Source organism: Triticum aestivum, chromosome 2A (genome assembly GCF_018294505.1).
Source record: "Triticum aestivum cultivar Chinese Spring chromosome 2A, IWGSC CS RefSeq v2.1, whole genome shotgun sequence".
In the NCBI taxonomy this organism is placed as follows: Eukaryota; Viridiplantae; Streptophyta; class Magnoliopsida; order Poales; family Poaceae; genus Triticum; species Triticum aestivum.
In genome coordinates, this window is record NC_057797.1 from 534,608,715 (window position 1) to 534,621,912 (window position 13,198).

The 13,198-nt window shown below is 44.1% G+C and overlaps 2 protein-coding genes across 4 annotated transcripts; both read right to left on the minus strand.

The window, feature by feature from the left end:
- Positions 1 to 465: 465 nt before the first annotated feature.
- On the minus strand, positions 466 to 7,048 carry LOC123189284 (protein TIC 40, chloroplastic). 3 transcript variants are annotated; one of them, XM_044601665.1, is made up of 14 exons: positions 6,680 to 7,047; positions 6,109 to 6,217; positions 5,969 to 6,026; positions 5,863 to 5,880; positions 4,946 to 5,201; positions 4,513 to 4,631; positions 4,374 to 4,437; positions 4,142 to 4,220; positions 3,142 to 3,182; positions 3,002 to 3,047; positions 2,681 to 2,778; positions 1,365 to 1,468; positions 1,083 to 1,130; positions 466 to 983 (listed from the first exon to the last, which is right to left on the minus strand). In XM_044601665.1, exons 1-14 carry the CDS (start codon positions 6,855 to 6,857, stop codon positions 930 to 932), a joined length of 1,272 nt encoding a protein of 423 aa, XP_044457600.1. In that variant the 5' UTR covers positions 6,858 to 7,047; the 3' UTR covers positions 466 to 929. The 3 variants fall into 3 exon arrangements, with proteins under 3 accessions (XP_044457600.1, XP_044457599.1, XP_044457601.1); XM_044601664.1 differs by having other exon boundaries at positions 6,109 to 6,223; positions 6,680 to 7,046; XM_044601666.1 differs by lacking the exon at positions 5,863 to 5,880 and having other exon boundaries at positions 6,109 to 6,223; positions 6,680 to 7,048.
- Positions 7,049 to 8,646: 1,598 nt separating this feature from the next.
- Positions 8,647 to 12,858, minus strand: LOC123189287 (nuclear speckle splicing regulatory protein 1). Its single transcript, XM_044601667.1, has 4 exons — positions 12,560 to 12,858; positions 11,546 to 11,668; positions 10,753 to 10,971; positions 8,647 to 9,833 (listed from the first exon to the last, which is right to left on the minus strand). Exons 1-4 carry the CDS (start codon positions 12,719 to 12,721, stop codon positions 9,396 to 9,398), a joined length of 942 nt encoding a protein of 313 aa, XP_044457602.1. The 5' UTR covers positions 12,722 to 12,858; the 3' UTR covers positions 8,647 to 9,395.
- Between the last annotated feature and the right edge of the window lie 340 nt (positions 12,859 to 13,198).

Consider the following 13,198-nt stretch of genomic DNA (forward strand, 5'->3'; position numbering starts at 1 on the left):
GGCGGCCCCCAAGGGCTTGGGTTCGGCTTGGATTCACCGGGTGTTATTTCAGCCCAAACCGGCGATAGACAAGGGTGACTGGGCCGATTTTTCGATGCCGGCACTAAAAAAAGAAGGGGGGGGGGGGGGGGGGGTGGGTGAGATGCTTTAAGATTCATGCCCCATAATCCAACGGTTCTGTAGTTTGCTGGAAATCTCCCAAAAAATGACATCAGCTGAATAGCAATCTCGGTTACGCCTAACAAAAATAAAATGGCTGGCTAAAAACTGACGTCAGCTAAATAGCATTTCCCTTTGTTTTTCAGTTATGCCTGATAGAAAAGAGAAATGGCACAGCAGGCCTGTTATTTCAAAACAGAAGGGAATCAACTAGAGTAACAAATGTGAGATGCAACATTCTCATTTATTCTCACTTCAAACATCACCAGCTAATCTCCCGACCACAAAAGAACCGAAAGCAAAGTCGAAGCAACTTCCACCCGTCATGGAACTCGGGCTACATTCCAACTAAACAAGTTGAACAACATAGCTAACATTTTCATGCAGTGTCACGGTAACACAATGTATCAAAATTGAGGTGATATGAACTACATCGGCACCTTCACATCCTACAGGCTACAGCAAACCATATAGTGTCAAAGCACCAACTACACAATTCTACAGAGCGGTGAAGTAAATATATATCTCAAACTTTGCTGCTTCACTACTCTGACTTTAGGCATGGTCGCAACCAAACCAAAACGCTGGATCATATGATGTACATTGGCAACTCAAAAACCTTGACGGCAAGGGTACATCTTTGCACATAATGACCGAACACATGAAGTTCCTCTGTTTCTGGGCCGGTTAACAGATGCTACTGCAGCCGCTTAGGCTGGAGATGACAGGCCAAGGCAAATCAAAAACTGCAATTCCGTGGTGCACATCCACTAGCCATTAATTTGGGGGAAGATTTGCGATATCTTCATAAAAACATCCATGACCTAGCATCAGAGACATCCAAGTGAAAGAGAAGCGAAGTGAGTTTGATCATAAAGTTAACATGTGAGCTGACGACCCAACTTAACTAAATTAGAAAATACCTCTTGGTCATTTTGGTATTTTACAATATTCAGAGGGTTCTGCGAGCACTGCATCAAAAAGATGTCATGTCAGAATAAGCAAATGACTAGGGATAACTGGATATATCCACTCCAAATGCTTTCAACTTGAAAATACCATTAACTTTGAGAATGGCAAGTGGGTCCAGGTCCCACATGTCATTAAAACATCCAGTGGCATTTTCAGCAACACAAACTTTGTAGTGGCATAAATCCAAGTTTCCAAATAACTATGCAGTCCAACAAAGTTTGTACAGAACTTACATCCATGATGGCCGTTTGAATTTTTGGATTCTGGAATGCAACAGCAACTTCTGGGTTCGCCATTATTTTCGCTACAACTTCCTCTGGAGTCATGCCAACTTGCGCTGTACAAGCAATTAAAAAACTTCAGAATTCACATGTAATCATTTCAATTCGAAATCAAATTTAAGAGTCTTATAGCAAAAATAAAAGCTGATTCAGGGAAGAATGAAGTCGTAAACTCGTAATTCAAATCTCCTCAACAATTTCCATCACCTACCAAGTAGTATAGTAATAACCCCAAAAATAGGAGCACGTGGCAAGCTATGATAGGCATTTATAGAACAAGAAAATAGTAAGGGTACAAAAAGAACTAAAAACATGGGAGCATGCATCGACGCTATGCTAGGCATTTAGTAAGAAAATGGTAACGCTATTAGACACTAAATGTTCAATACTCCCTCTGTTCCCCAATCTAGTGCGCATAGTATTTTTCACGAAAATTCCACTTTGTAGTGACTAGTGTGTATCAGCACCCGCTGGCAATTCTAGTCCCGCGCCGCACGGACGCACTCGGTTTTCTCTCCCTCCTCTCTTTCCTTTGTTCGCTCTATCCCCTCCTCCTGCACGCGATGCGTCGCCTCCTTGAAGCTTGCGCCACCGTCTGAGAAGGCGACACAGCCATGCAGGCCGTCGGGATTGGACCAGCAGCGGTGGAAATTCAAGGAGATAGAGGAAGAAGTTGACGGATGGTGCCATGGGTGGGAAGAGGCGCCACCTGACGGCACCACAGGCAGGAAGAGGGGGAGTCACCTAATGATGGCGCCACGGGCAGGAGGAGCCACCTGACAATGGTGGCGTTAGGGACTGGCTGGACGCCGTCAACACACAGGAGGTTGGCGTGGTCATGCCCTCTGCCAACGTTGACCTCAACGAAAGGTTGGCCGCTGCCTCCCAACCTCAAGCGTCCGCCTCTGGCACAACCACATCACCTCGTCCACAACCGGCGTCTCAGCGTCCATGGCCGCCAGCATGCCCATGTCTGCTGCCAGCATCACCACGTCCACGGCCGGCGTCTCCGCGTCCAGTGAGAACAAGTCACGAGGACACGCCACCGGCAAGACCTAGCCGCAACAGCACGCTGCCAATTTCTTCTCTACTATTACTGCTTATGCACATGGGACTAGGACAAACCATTGGTATTCAGAATTTTCTTCATATAACTTTAGACGGGAAAAAGGTATTGAATGGTAGATAATGGGAAATCACCCGCAGAATTCATGATTTTGAATTTCCAAACAGCACCCAACTAAGTGTAGAAGTGTTGAATCACTCACCAAACTGCTGCCTAACTTCAGGACTGCTAAGGTCAAAGTTCTTCAAGTGATCAACCATGCGGTTATCCCATTGATCAGGAGATGCGCCCATGTTGTTTCTGTTAATAGCCACAACAATGGTATAAGAAGGTTAGAGAAGATCTGCACACTATTACGTCATAGATTGGTACAGTTCAACCCCACACTGCAAGAGGCATAATAGACTGTTACAGTAAGCAACATCATGGGTCATCGGCATGAATTCTTAGCTAACATAAGTTACATAAACATATAAGCAGAAACAGATGCACAGATAAGCAGTGCTAAGAATAATTGTATTACAGCATATCCTCCAGTTGTTGGCGGTACATCGGATTCTGAAGCATCGCTGCAAAATAAATTCTCACGTCACCATATAGAACAGAAAATAAACTCCAATTTATGTGATACTTAAGTGTTTTAACAAATTCACAGGAGCATACACTTGAATGAATCTGGGTTCCTCATCTCCTCAGGCAAGTAGCTGCAACATGCGAAGAAATCAGCATCGTTAAAAATACTGAAGAGATATAAGTTACACTTAATTTAATATTTTTATGACATACACACAAGAATAATTTCATACTACCTCCGTCCCAAAATAAGTGTCAGCTTTAGTAAAACTCTGTACTAAAGTTAGTATAAAGTTGAGACACTTATTTTGGGACGGAGAGAGTATTACTGAAACTGGCACACACATATGTTGTCCACTATATGTGAGGCAATGCCAGTACGACCACCTCATTAAGCCATGATCGCAACACTGAAAAAATTACCAATGCAAATTACATAGTTATTTTAAGTTATAGATTTACATCCATGCGGAACTAATCTACACACAAGCAGTTGTCCACCTATAGATTGATGCCAACTAAACTAGTTAAATTCAGTAATGAATTCTTCATCTGCTAATCAAAATGTTTATTTTAGCGTAATAATCCTTAATTATCCTCGTTATCCAGAAAATGAATACACGAAGAAACCCTCTACAGACGGGAGTACCACTTGTGCCATATTGAACACAGATGTTGTGATTCATTAAACCATATAGAACCACTTGGACTCATATATAGATCAGAAACCCATTTGGGCCACAAGCAGCAACACAAAACAGGAAAGGACCTAGCCACTTACATAGGTGTGCTGGGTCCCAGCTGACTCCTAAGGTGCTACATGCGACATGATAGATTGGGTGTGCAGATAGCCAGCAGGACTTATTGAGCCTTACAACCAAATGGTGAATGCATCTACTAAGGAATGAAAATATGAAGGGAAAACATGGCACAGAGTGTTCTAAAAGGCATTAGGTGCTACGCAGGTGGTGCCTAGAGCCTAGTCACAAGCTAGTCATAGGGAGTGGGGCCAAGTGCCTAGGTGGGCAACAGAGACACATTTTACAAGAGTGAGCACAAGATGTAAAGTTGAACTTGGTTGCAAACTTACGGGTAAACCATCTTCTGCACAGCTGGGTCTTCCATCATTTTCTCAATTGTATCAATAGATAGCATAGGTCCTGACTTACCTGTACAGCATAATCAGAATCAATTTAGTTCATTTGTACACACATGGAAACAACGACAAAAAGAATATTACAACATCATTTTACGAAAATACAGATGAGCGAATAAAATACAAATCCTAAATTTGAGAAGTAGATAAATGTGCAATTACTAACTGGATTCAGTTGTCCAGGTAGAGGAATCTTCACTCGGCTTAAAAGCAGCACCATTTGTAGGAACCTTTAAGAACCATCAGACAAGTATTAATTACGACAAAAAAGGGAGCCTATTACCAAGCTTCTGAAGGAAACTTACTTGTTCAGTATCACCCTTCGTTTCACTTTCAGTGCTATCACTTTTTACATCTACCGTCTGCAATGAAGATTGAAGCTCCTTCTGTTTTTGCAACTCTTCGGGAGAAACATCAACAAAGGCTGCACACATTTTGTTAACAAAAACACAATCAAATACAGATGCCAAATATCTAAAGAATATGATGCTAAGCACTATTAAGAAAAGAAGCAGCACAGTCGAGCCCATTCAGATCATGTTCACACTCATTAGTGGTGCGTGTTTATTCCCTAATGTTGTGCTACAAGAGGAGCCCAGAAATAGGACCACAGAAATATAAATTAAGTGCATCAAGAGGTATAAATTCAGCATGTTATAGATAATTTGGCACATAGAAGATCCCATTCGCCACTCAACTGTAGTTGGAGGGGGAAAATTCAGACATGAAAGGTCGTACCAAATTTCTTTGAAGGCTTCGATGTCTCTGCCACATCAGCTGCTTCCGAAGATCCAGTTGCTGCCACATCAGTAGCTGAAACATCAACAGTTGCACCTTTTGGGGTATTTTTCCTTGGTCCTGAGTATGGGTAACTACTTGGTGCCGTGGAACCTGCCTGTGGTGGCATGGAGAATGGGAATGGCGAGTTCGCACCAAATGTGTTTGGTGGTGCCTGGGTCATCATCGACTTGAATGCTTGTTCCATTGCGTATTTCTGCAACAAATCAGTAAAACATTAAAACGGGAATAGGCACTGGGCAGGCAAGTAAATGTTGGTCATGTACAGCTAAATGCATTTTTTTTTAATTTGATCAACCAGGACTAGCCCTTGGTGGCCTTTGTTTAAAGAAGAGGAAACTTGTGCGGCAGGTAGAGCCTCAAACGCGGGCGGCAAGGCTAGAGACACCAACCTACTCAAGCTAGCAACATATGGTAACACGTAGCTATACGAGAAATAACAGCAAAGTGTATATGACCAAGGTGACAAACAGAATATTGGATTATTTAAGCCATGCAGAAAGGGATTTATCATAATATCATTTAACGAAATTTGGTGCTCAATGTCAATGAAAATCAAATCTTAAAAATTCTTTAACATGAAAAGAAAATTAACTGGCCATCAAAGTAAAGCACATTGACACCCTTATCGGGCCAGAAACAAATCTCTGAAACAGCGAAGTGAACTGGTAGAGTATAATACAGATGTGTCGGGAGGTTAAGCAGGTTCAAGCAGAAAACGACTCAATAATTTTACCTCCATGACTCATGCCCTATTATACAAAGGTACACAATGGGTCATTCTGAGGAACACTGCAAATAATTGAGGATACATACTCTTTCTGGAGTGCAGAAACAAAGAATAACTGTGAGCTCACCTTTACCATCGAAGAGACCTGATAAACCAGCCACCAGGTATTAATGTACGAAGAGAAGATATGCACAAAAATAAACTAAAGCATAAGAGGAAGCAGAATTTCGCACCATGGAAAATGCTGCAGATAATGCTACACCAACGCCAATCCAGAAAACAGGTGAACCACTGCATAGATTTTGGAACTCGCCATCATGGGATGGTAAATTTGAGAACAGGAAATGCAGGAAAAACAGAGAGATAAACTCACATATATGATGAGGGAGGCGGCATGGGAGGCACGGTGCCAGTTCCCGTCGATGTATTCTCGGTGCTGGTTGAAGACGATATGCTTGCAAATCCCTTTGTGTTAAATCCATCTGAAACTGATGTAGCAAACAGCATATAGTATGTAAAAATAAGAACAAGGAAGATGCTCACAAGAATATCAAAATGGGTGCAAACCAAAGCAAACTAACATACGATACTTATCAGGTAATACTAAAAAAATATGGATGGATGAGGTGCGCATTATCTACTTAATAAGTAGTATGTCAGAGACACGGATGGATAAGCTGACAATTCCCAATCTCAAGCTATCTATCATCTGCCCCTACTTGTAAATACATATAGGAGAACTTTGTTGCGGATGCACGATGCAACAAGGTCGAATTCTCAGCCGCGGATCTAGCTCACGAGAAGTACAGCTCGGAGTCAAGTGCCACAAGCAAACTTTGGCCGCTTGCTCCTTCCTAATCAAAGAGCGCATCGGGGGCCGCATCGCATCCAAACACAGCACAATTCAATTCACACAGAGGCGACAGAACAAGGCGGTCCCTCACCGTTCCTAGATCCGCGGGAGGCGGCGGAGACGACGAGCCTCGGCCGCCTGGCTCCCCTCCGCCCGGCGGCAGCGGAGAGCGGCGCCGCCGGGAGGGGCCGCGACGGGCGGCTGGCGGCGGAGAGGAGGGGCAGGCGGGGAGACGCGGAGCACGAGGAGGCGAGGACGAGGCTCTCCATCCCGGGATGGGGGAGGCGACCTTAGCTCCACTCCGGTCTCTGGGTCACGAGGCCTTGTTGCTCTCGCCTCTGGCTGGCTGGCGCTAGGGTTTTGGGTTTGCGTGCGGAGAAGCCGAACTGGATGGCGAAACCAAAGCCCTCCCCTCTCTAGCCTTGCCTTTCGCTGTAGGGGTGGTTCGCGAGCAGGCAGGCTGTAGTAACATAACGGGGCAGGGAGAGCAACATCTATCCACTCGTACAGTACAATACAAGCGGGGTTTCACTCCGCACTTTCTTTCTCCTGGAAGAAAGACGAGATCCGTGCAAGCGCACGACATTCTGCAGCTCGGAATTCCTTCCCACGCTTGGAGCAGGGCCTGACGATCCCTACATTTTCTGAGCTGAGCAGGTTCTGAGCTGAGTAAAATGCATCACAAGTCCTAAAACTATCATAGATGTGTCAATTTAGTCCTATAACTTTCAAACTGCACTTTTAGGTCCTAAAACTATCGGAAGTATGTCAGTTTAGTCCTATAATTTCAAAACTGCACTTTTGAGTACTAAAACTATTGGAGGTGTGTCATTTTTAGTCCCATAACTTCAAAATTGCAGTTTTTTGTCTCAAAACTATGTATGTTTGTTTATCTGAGGTCCTAATCTTGCATGACCACCATCCATGGAGCATTTTTTCAACTGAGCCCTTTGTATGTGTTTATATCCCCCAAAGTGGTACATACGCTTCCACGTTGCAGTGTGTCCTGCAACATGCATGGCCATGAGCTGCACGGTAGCCTCCCTGAGAGGTTTGGCGTGACCGTCGGGGAGACCCCGAGCTAGTCGGCATGAAGGACGACATCCCTCTCCCTCGGCGAGGCCGCCAGGGAGATCCCGAGCCAATTGGGATGGAGTATGCCATCTCACCTCTCTCTCTCTCTCTCTCTCTGTTTGATGATATCGTCGTTGCCCTGACACCCTTGCCGTAGAGTTGGTCGTGCAGGCTGTTGTTTGGGCACGAGCATGGTCATAGGTGGTGAGCTGTCGGGCGACACAGAGGAGTGCGCGGAAACTGCAAAGCTGGCGCAGAGGTCGTCGAGAGTGACACAACCCTAGCAGTAGCCATAGGTGGGTAGCAATTGGACGTTGTGCGACATGTCGTTCTGTTGCTGTTGGGGGAGGCTGAGATGACTGGTCTACTCTCCTCGCTGGAGCTCAAACCATCATTCCACTGATGGCCTCTGTACTGTCGCCTCTGAGCATTCTGTGTGTGGGAGAAGACGAGCGCGTGAGAACGAGGCGAGACAACGCTCTAGTTTTTTTTTGCATATTTACCTGGTGGGCCCATTGGGTCAGGTCAACGTGGCTACAATCCAAGCATTTCCAAGTGACTTGTTGGTGGATCAATGCTAACCATGCAAGCTTAGGACCTAAGAGAAAGAAACTTACATAGTTTTGGGACCCACAACTACTGTTTCAAAGTTATAGAACTAAACTGGCACACCTTTGATAGTTTTAGGACCCAAAAGTGCAGTTTCGAAGTTATAGGACTAAACTGACACACCTCTGATAGTTTTAGGACCCAAAAGTGCAGTTTCAAAGTTATAGGACTAAACTGACACACCTCCGACAGTTTTAGGACTTATGATGCATTTTACTCTATGTATTCAAAAGAGAAGTTAGAACCTTGATTTAATTTTCACTAACACCTTGCAAAAATGATATTGATACACCAAAAGTTCATTTTTCGCGCACCGGGTTAGCAGAGTTTGCTGACATAGACAACTGACGAGATCTGGACATGGAATAAGGATCATGAAAACTTGGAAAATCTAAAATTTGCATACATCTTTTTTATTTGAGAAAGGCATACATCATCTCAATATCTTTGATTCAACAACGACCAGTAAATAACTACCAGCTTGAATCATTACATAGTTACAGATTACAGTGGAACACACAAAAGGGCACAGATTGCCATCAGCCTGTCTGTGCCAAGGTATTTCTCCTTTTTTTGGCAGCACAAAAATTCAGTAAATATAATGGGCTCCATTAACCTCTCCTCTCCTGATTATGCATAGCAGAATGGCCATTCTGATAAGTATGCTTGCTTGTCATATGTGGATATACAGATATTTTGACCATAGAAGCTGAACCATCATACAGCAACCAAATGAATATATTCATGCAAGAGAGATGTGTGCATCATCCACTGAATCATCCACTGAAAATGTTGCAAGTTGAAAACAAATGTCAAGTACTCCCTCCGTTCCTAAATATAGGGTGTATTAATTTTCCAAAAAGTCAACGGTTGTCTATGTTTGACCAACTTTACAGCAAAATATATAAAGGTTTATAATACTAAATATATAAAATGTAAAAATATAGTTCATGATGAATCTAGTGATAATGATTTGGTATTCTAGATATTGATATTTTTGTCTATAAACTTGGTCAAACCTAGAGAAGATTGACTTTTTGGAAAAATAATACACCTTATATTGAGGAACGGAGGGAGTATTACACAGCCTTAAGCTTTTGCATGTTGAGATTATATATGCATCTTCATATTTGCTGCTCCTTCGCTCTCTTACGAGCCAGTGCTCGTTCTCTAGCAGCGGCAAGTGCGTCGTTACTCCTCTTGTAGTGCTCGTCGGTGATTGGTGCTGGTTGAGTATTCTGGAGAGCCTGTGAAGCAGATGTAGAAATATCTGCCTCTTTCTCAGTAGATCTAACAGCTGTTGAATCTTTTGATCCAGTAGTTGAAGGTTCTACCACACTGCTACTTCCATGAGCCTTCTCTGATCCTACACTGGATTCCCTCCTGCGCTTAGGAGAACGACTGGATGCTTCGGCGTCAGACTTGCTACCTTGAATATCTTCTACTTTATTTTCCAACTTTTCAGGTTCTGTAGTTTCTGTACCCTCATGTGTCCGTGCACCGAAAGCAACATTCTTAGCAAGCCCAAAGTAAAAATCACTCAAGTCTTTCTTTTTAGTTACCTACATAAAAACAGATAAAATAAGTCAAATCAGGTAGCCAAAAGACAAGATAACTGTGAAACATTAGATATAATATGTTTCCTTTGCAAGGAAGATAAGCTTATGTATAAACCAGCTTTTATTGCATTATTAATCTTGTGAACAAAGTTAGTACAGATTACTCGGAGGATGTTTGTGTAAGCACAAGCCAGCATGTCACATTTTTGCATGATCAGGAAATGGTAGAAAGTGAGGACAATCCTTAAAAATGAGGGGAAAATAAAATACTCCCTCCGGCCCGTAATATAAGACGTTTTTAAAAGCTAACATAGTTTGCAAAAACGTCTTATATTGTGGGATGGAGGGGGTAGAATGTAAGGGGAAATGAAATTATAATGTGGTACAGCGCAGAATTCAAAGGTACCATTGTACCAACGCACTTCATTCTCCAACTCTTCTGGCTACACAAAGGGCTTTGCTACATCTACGTAGAGATTCAACGTAAAGCTACGTAAGAGCTGGTTTGGCATGCTCTGATTGGAAGAGAAAATGGCACGGCCCCACCCCCGCGAAGATCGGGGGGGGGGGATTATATTAGGAAGATTACATAGGTGGTTACGTAGACGTAGGATTATTGCTACACAAATGACACAACCACACAGCACACTTGCTTGATCAGACAAAACGGCACAATTCAGACTAAGAGTTTGATCATCATCACACACGATTATTCGACTCTTTCAAGTTTCCATGCGTACTTTGAATATACAGACCAACACTAGTACCTACATGGTCATACTTCTGACAGAACTAAGAATGGCATGCCGTACCAAAATGTGCAACTTAAAAAAAGCATATAAACTAAGCATGAAGATAAGTAGCATATGTATAAGAAATTAAGAACAATGCATACAATTATAAACAAGCGAGCAAAACTTACATCATCCCTTTCTTCTTGAAGCTGCCGTCGTCTTTCTTCCTCTAGCCATTTCTTCTCCTCTTCAAGTTTCTTCCTGTAGGCAGATGTTACAAACTTGTCCTTGTCAGCAAACAGGTGATCTTCCTTGCTCCTCTCTTTATGAAGCTTCCTCTCATACACTATGTCCTGTTCTCGTTTTCGTTGTTCTGCTTTCTCCTTAAGTGCTTCAATGTACTTTGACTGCAAAAACAAAAGCATCGATGCCCCAGTAAGAGATCCAAATATATGTGTCCATTTTAGCTTGCATTATGTGATTCAGATTAGTAGTGAGATTTGTTGCATTTCACATTCTACATTCTGTGCTTGTCTCTGTATAGATGTCTGTTACACATTTAACAAAACCAACAACCTCACTACACCAACGAAGAACCATAAAACATACCCAAAGGCATTATACAAACTAACCATGAAGGACAATTTCGATCTCTACCTTTTACGTTAAAAAAAATGTCATGTTCCACACATTTATCTGGCAAAACTAGCAGGAACCAATCACCAAGATAGACGCCATTTCTCAAATAACTATCTCAGGCTGATGTTTCTTTCCAGCAAACAGACAAACAATTATCTGGAAATTGCTCCTTACAAAATTAAAACTTGAGTGCCCCGGATCAATCACTAAGAAACTGGACACGAACCAGCAACAACATTACACCTCACCGTGGTATACAATCTCCAGTATATCCAATTAAGCATAAATGAACCAGATAAGGCACCCCTAAAAAATTGCATTGGTGCAGGACGGATAATTTACCTCGCGAACAACCTTGGCCTGTATCTTGGGCCGAGCGGCCTTCTCCTTCATATCATCGTACACCTCATCATAGGCAAACACCGAGGGATCCTCCTCCATCGCCTTCTTCTGCAGTTCCTCCACCTGTGCAGTCACACCACGACGCAAAGAAGAAATCAACCATCTAATGGCCCGACAACTGAGAAAGGAGAATGCACAGCATGATTTCCAGTGGTGGAGCCAGGATTGGAGCAGATCCCAGGCTCAAATTATAAGCGCTTATAACTAACCCATGAAGTACCCCTTGTCATGTCATAAAAACCTATAGCTCAATTGCACAACTACGGTAGAATTGAAATCGAAGTTTAAAGATCCAAAAAATAGATAAAACATGACCGAAAATACAAATAGTGGTACAAGAATACAAAAGATGGTACTTCCAAATCAATGAGTTCCTAAAGCCGACGCCATCAACAATAGTATTCGGACTGAGTTGAGCATAAGGTTAATTGGTTGGTAACAGGCACCGGTGGATAAAATCTCTTCATCGTATACTTATATAACTTGACATGGATACAAAATGAACCAATTAATTAATTGTTTAATTCAAGACATAAAAAACAAAAAATTGATGCCTAGCAGCATGGCCAAATACAAATACAAATTTGCTTATGCCCTGCTCAGGCAGTACCATCGCAGGCGGCAAATCCAGGAGCAGCACCTGTGCATCTGCGCGAGTCAGGGAGCAGCGAGCTCGACCAACAGGCTTGGCTCGGTTCCTCTAGAATCAGGGACTGGCGGGAAGACGAGGGATCGACGCGGCAGCCGACAGAGGCGGGGAGCAACGGCACAACACGGCAGGATAGCGCGCGGGGGGGGGGGACAACCGCGAGGCGGTGCGGCAGAGAGAGAGAGAGGACGGAGCGAAAGCGCAGCGGCAGCGACCGGCGGGGGCTGCGTGGCGCAGCGAGGCGGGGCAGGGAGCAGCAAAAGGGCTCGTGCAACCGAGGGCATGGGATCCGGATGGCTGCTTACCTTCTCGAGGGCGCGTTTCTTTGATGACTGTCGGAGGATGTCGGCCTCCACATCGTCATCGCTGTCGTCGGCGAAGGCCGCCAGGGGGCGCGCCGGAGGTGGCGGTCGAGACGACGAGGAGGTCGCCGGCTTTTTGCGGAGCTGCAGCCCGTACCTCTGCATCCCGGCGTCAGTGGCGGCGAACTGTGGACACGACGCGGAGCAAACCCTAGCCTGCGAATTTCGGTTTCGCCCCAACTGTGGTAGCTCGGAAGGGGAGCCGGGGCGCGACAAGGACCAGGGCAGGCGAGATAGAAACTTTACGCTTCCTTGGACAGATAGCGGTGACCCTGGGCATAGGACGCCTTCAAATTGGAAAGACGGGCTACATATTATTTTGACCTTTTCTAAAGAGCTTGAGATTAAACTTCAACGGAAATCCATAAGAGCATCTCTAGCAGATCCCGTAAAATGTCCGGCCGCTATAATAACCACCGTTTTACGGGATCGGAGAGAAAAAACGCCCTGCGTAGGTCTTGGAAAAAAATTAGGAGAGCGGTATATTTCAGCCCTCCTACCACATATGCTCACTTCTCCCCCGGATTTACCGATTCCCTCATCTCTCGCGCAAGTTAGCGAGAGGGGCATTTCTGCTACTTG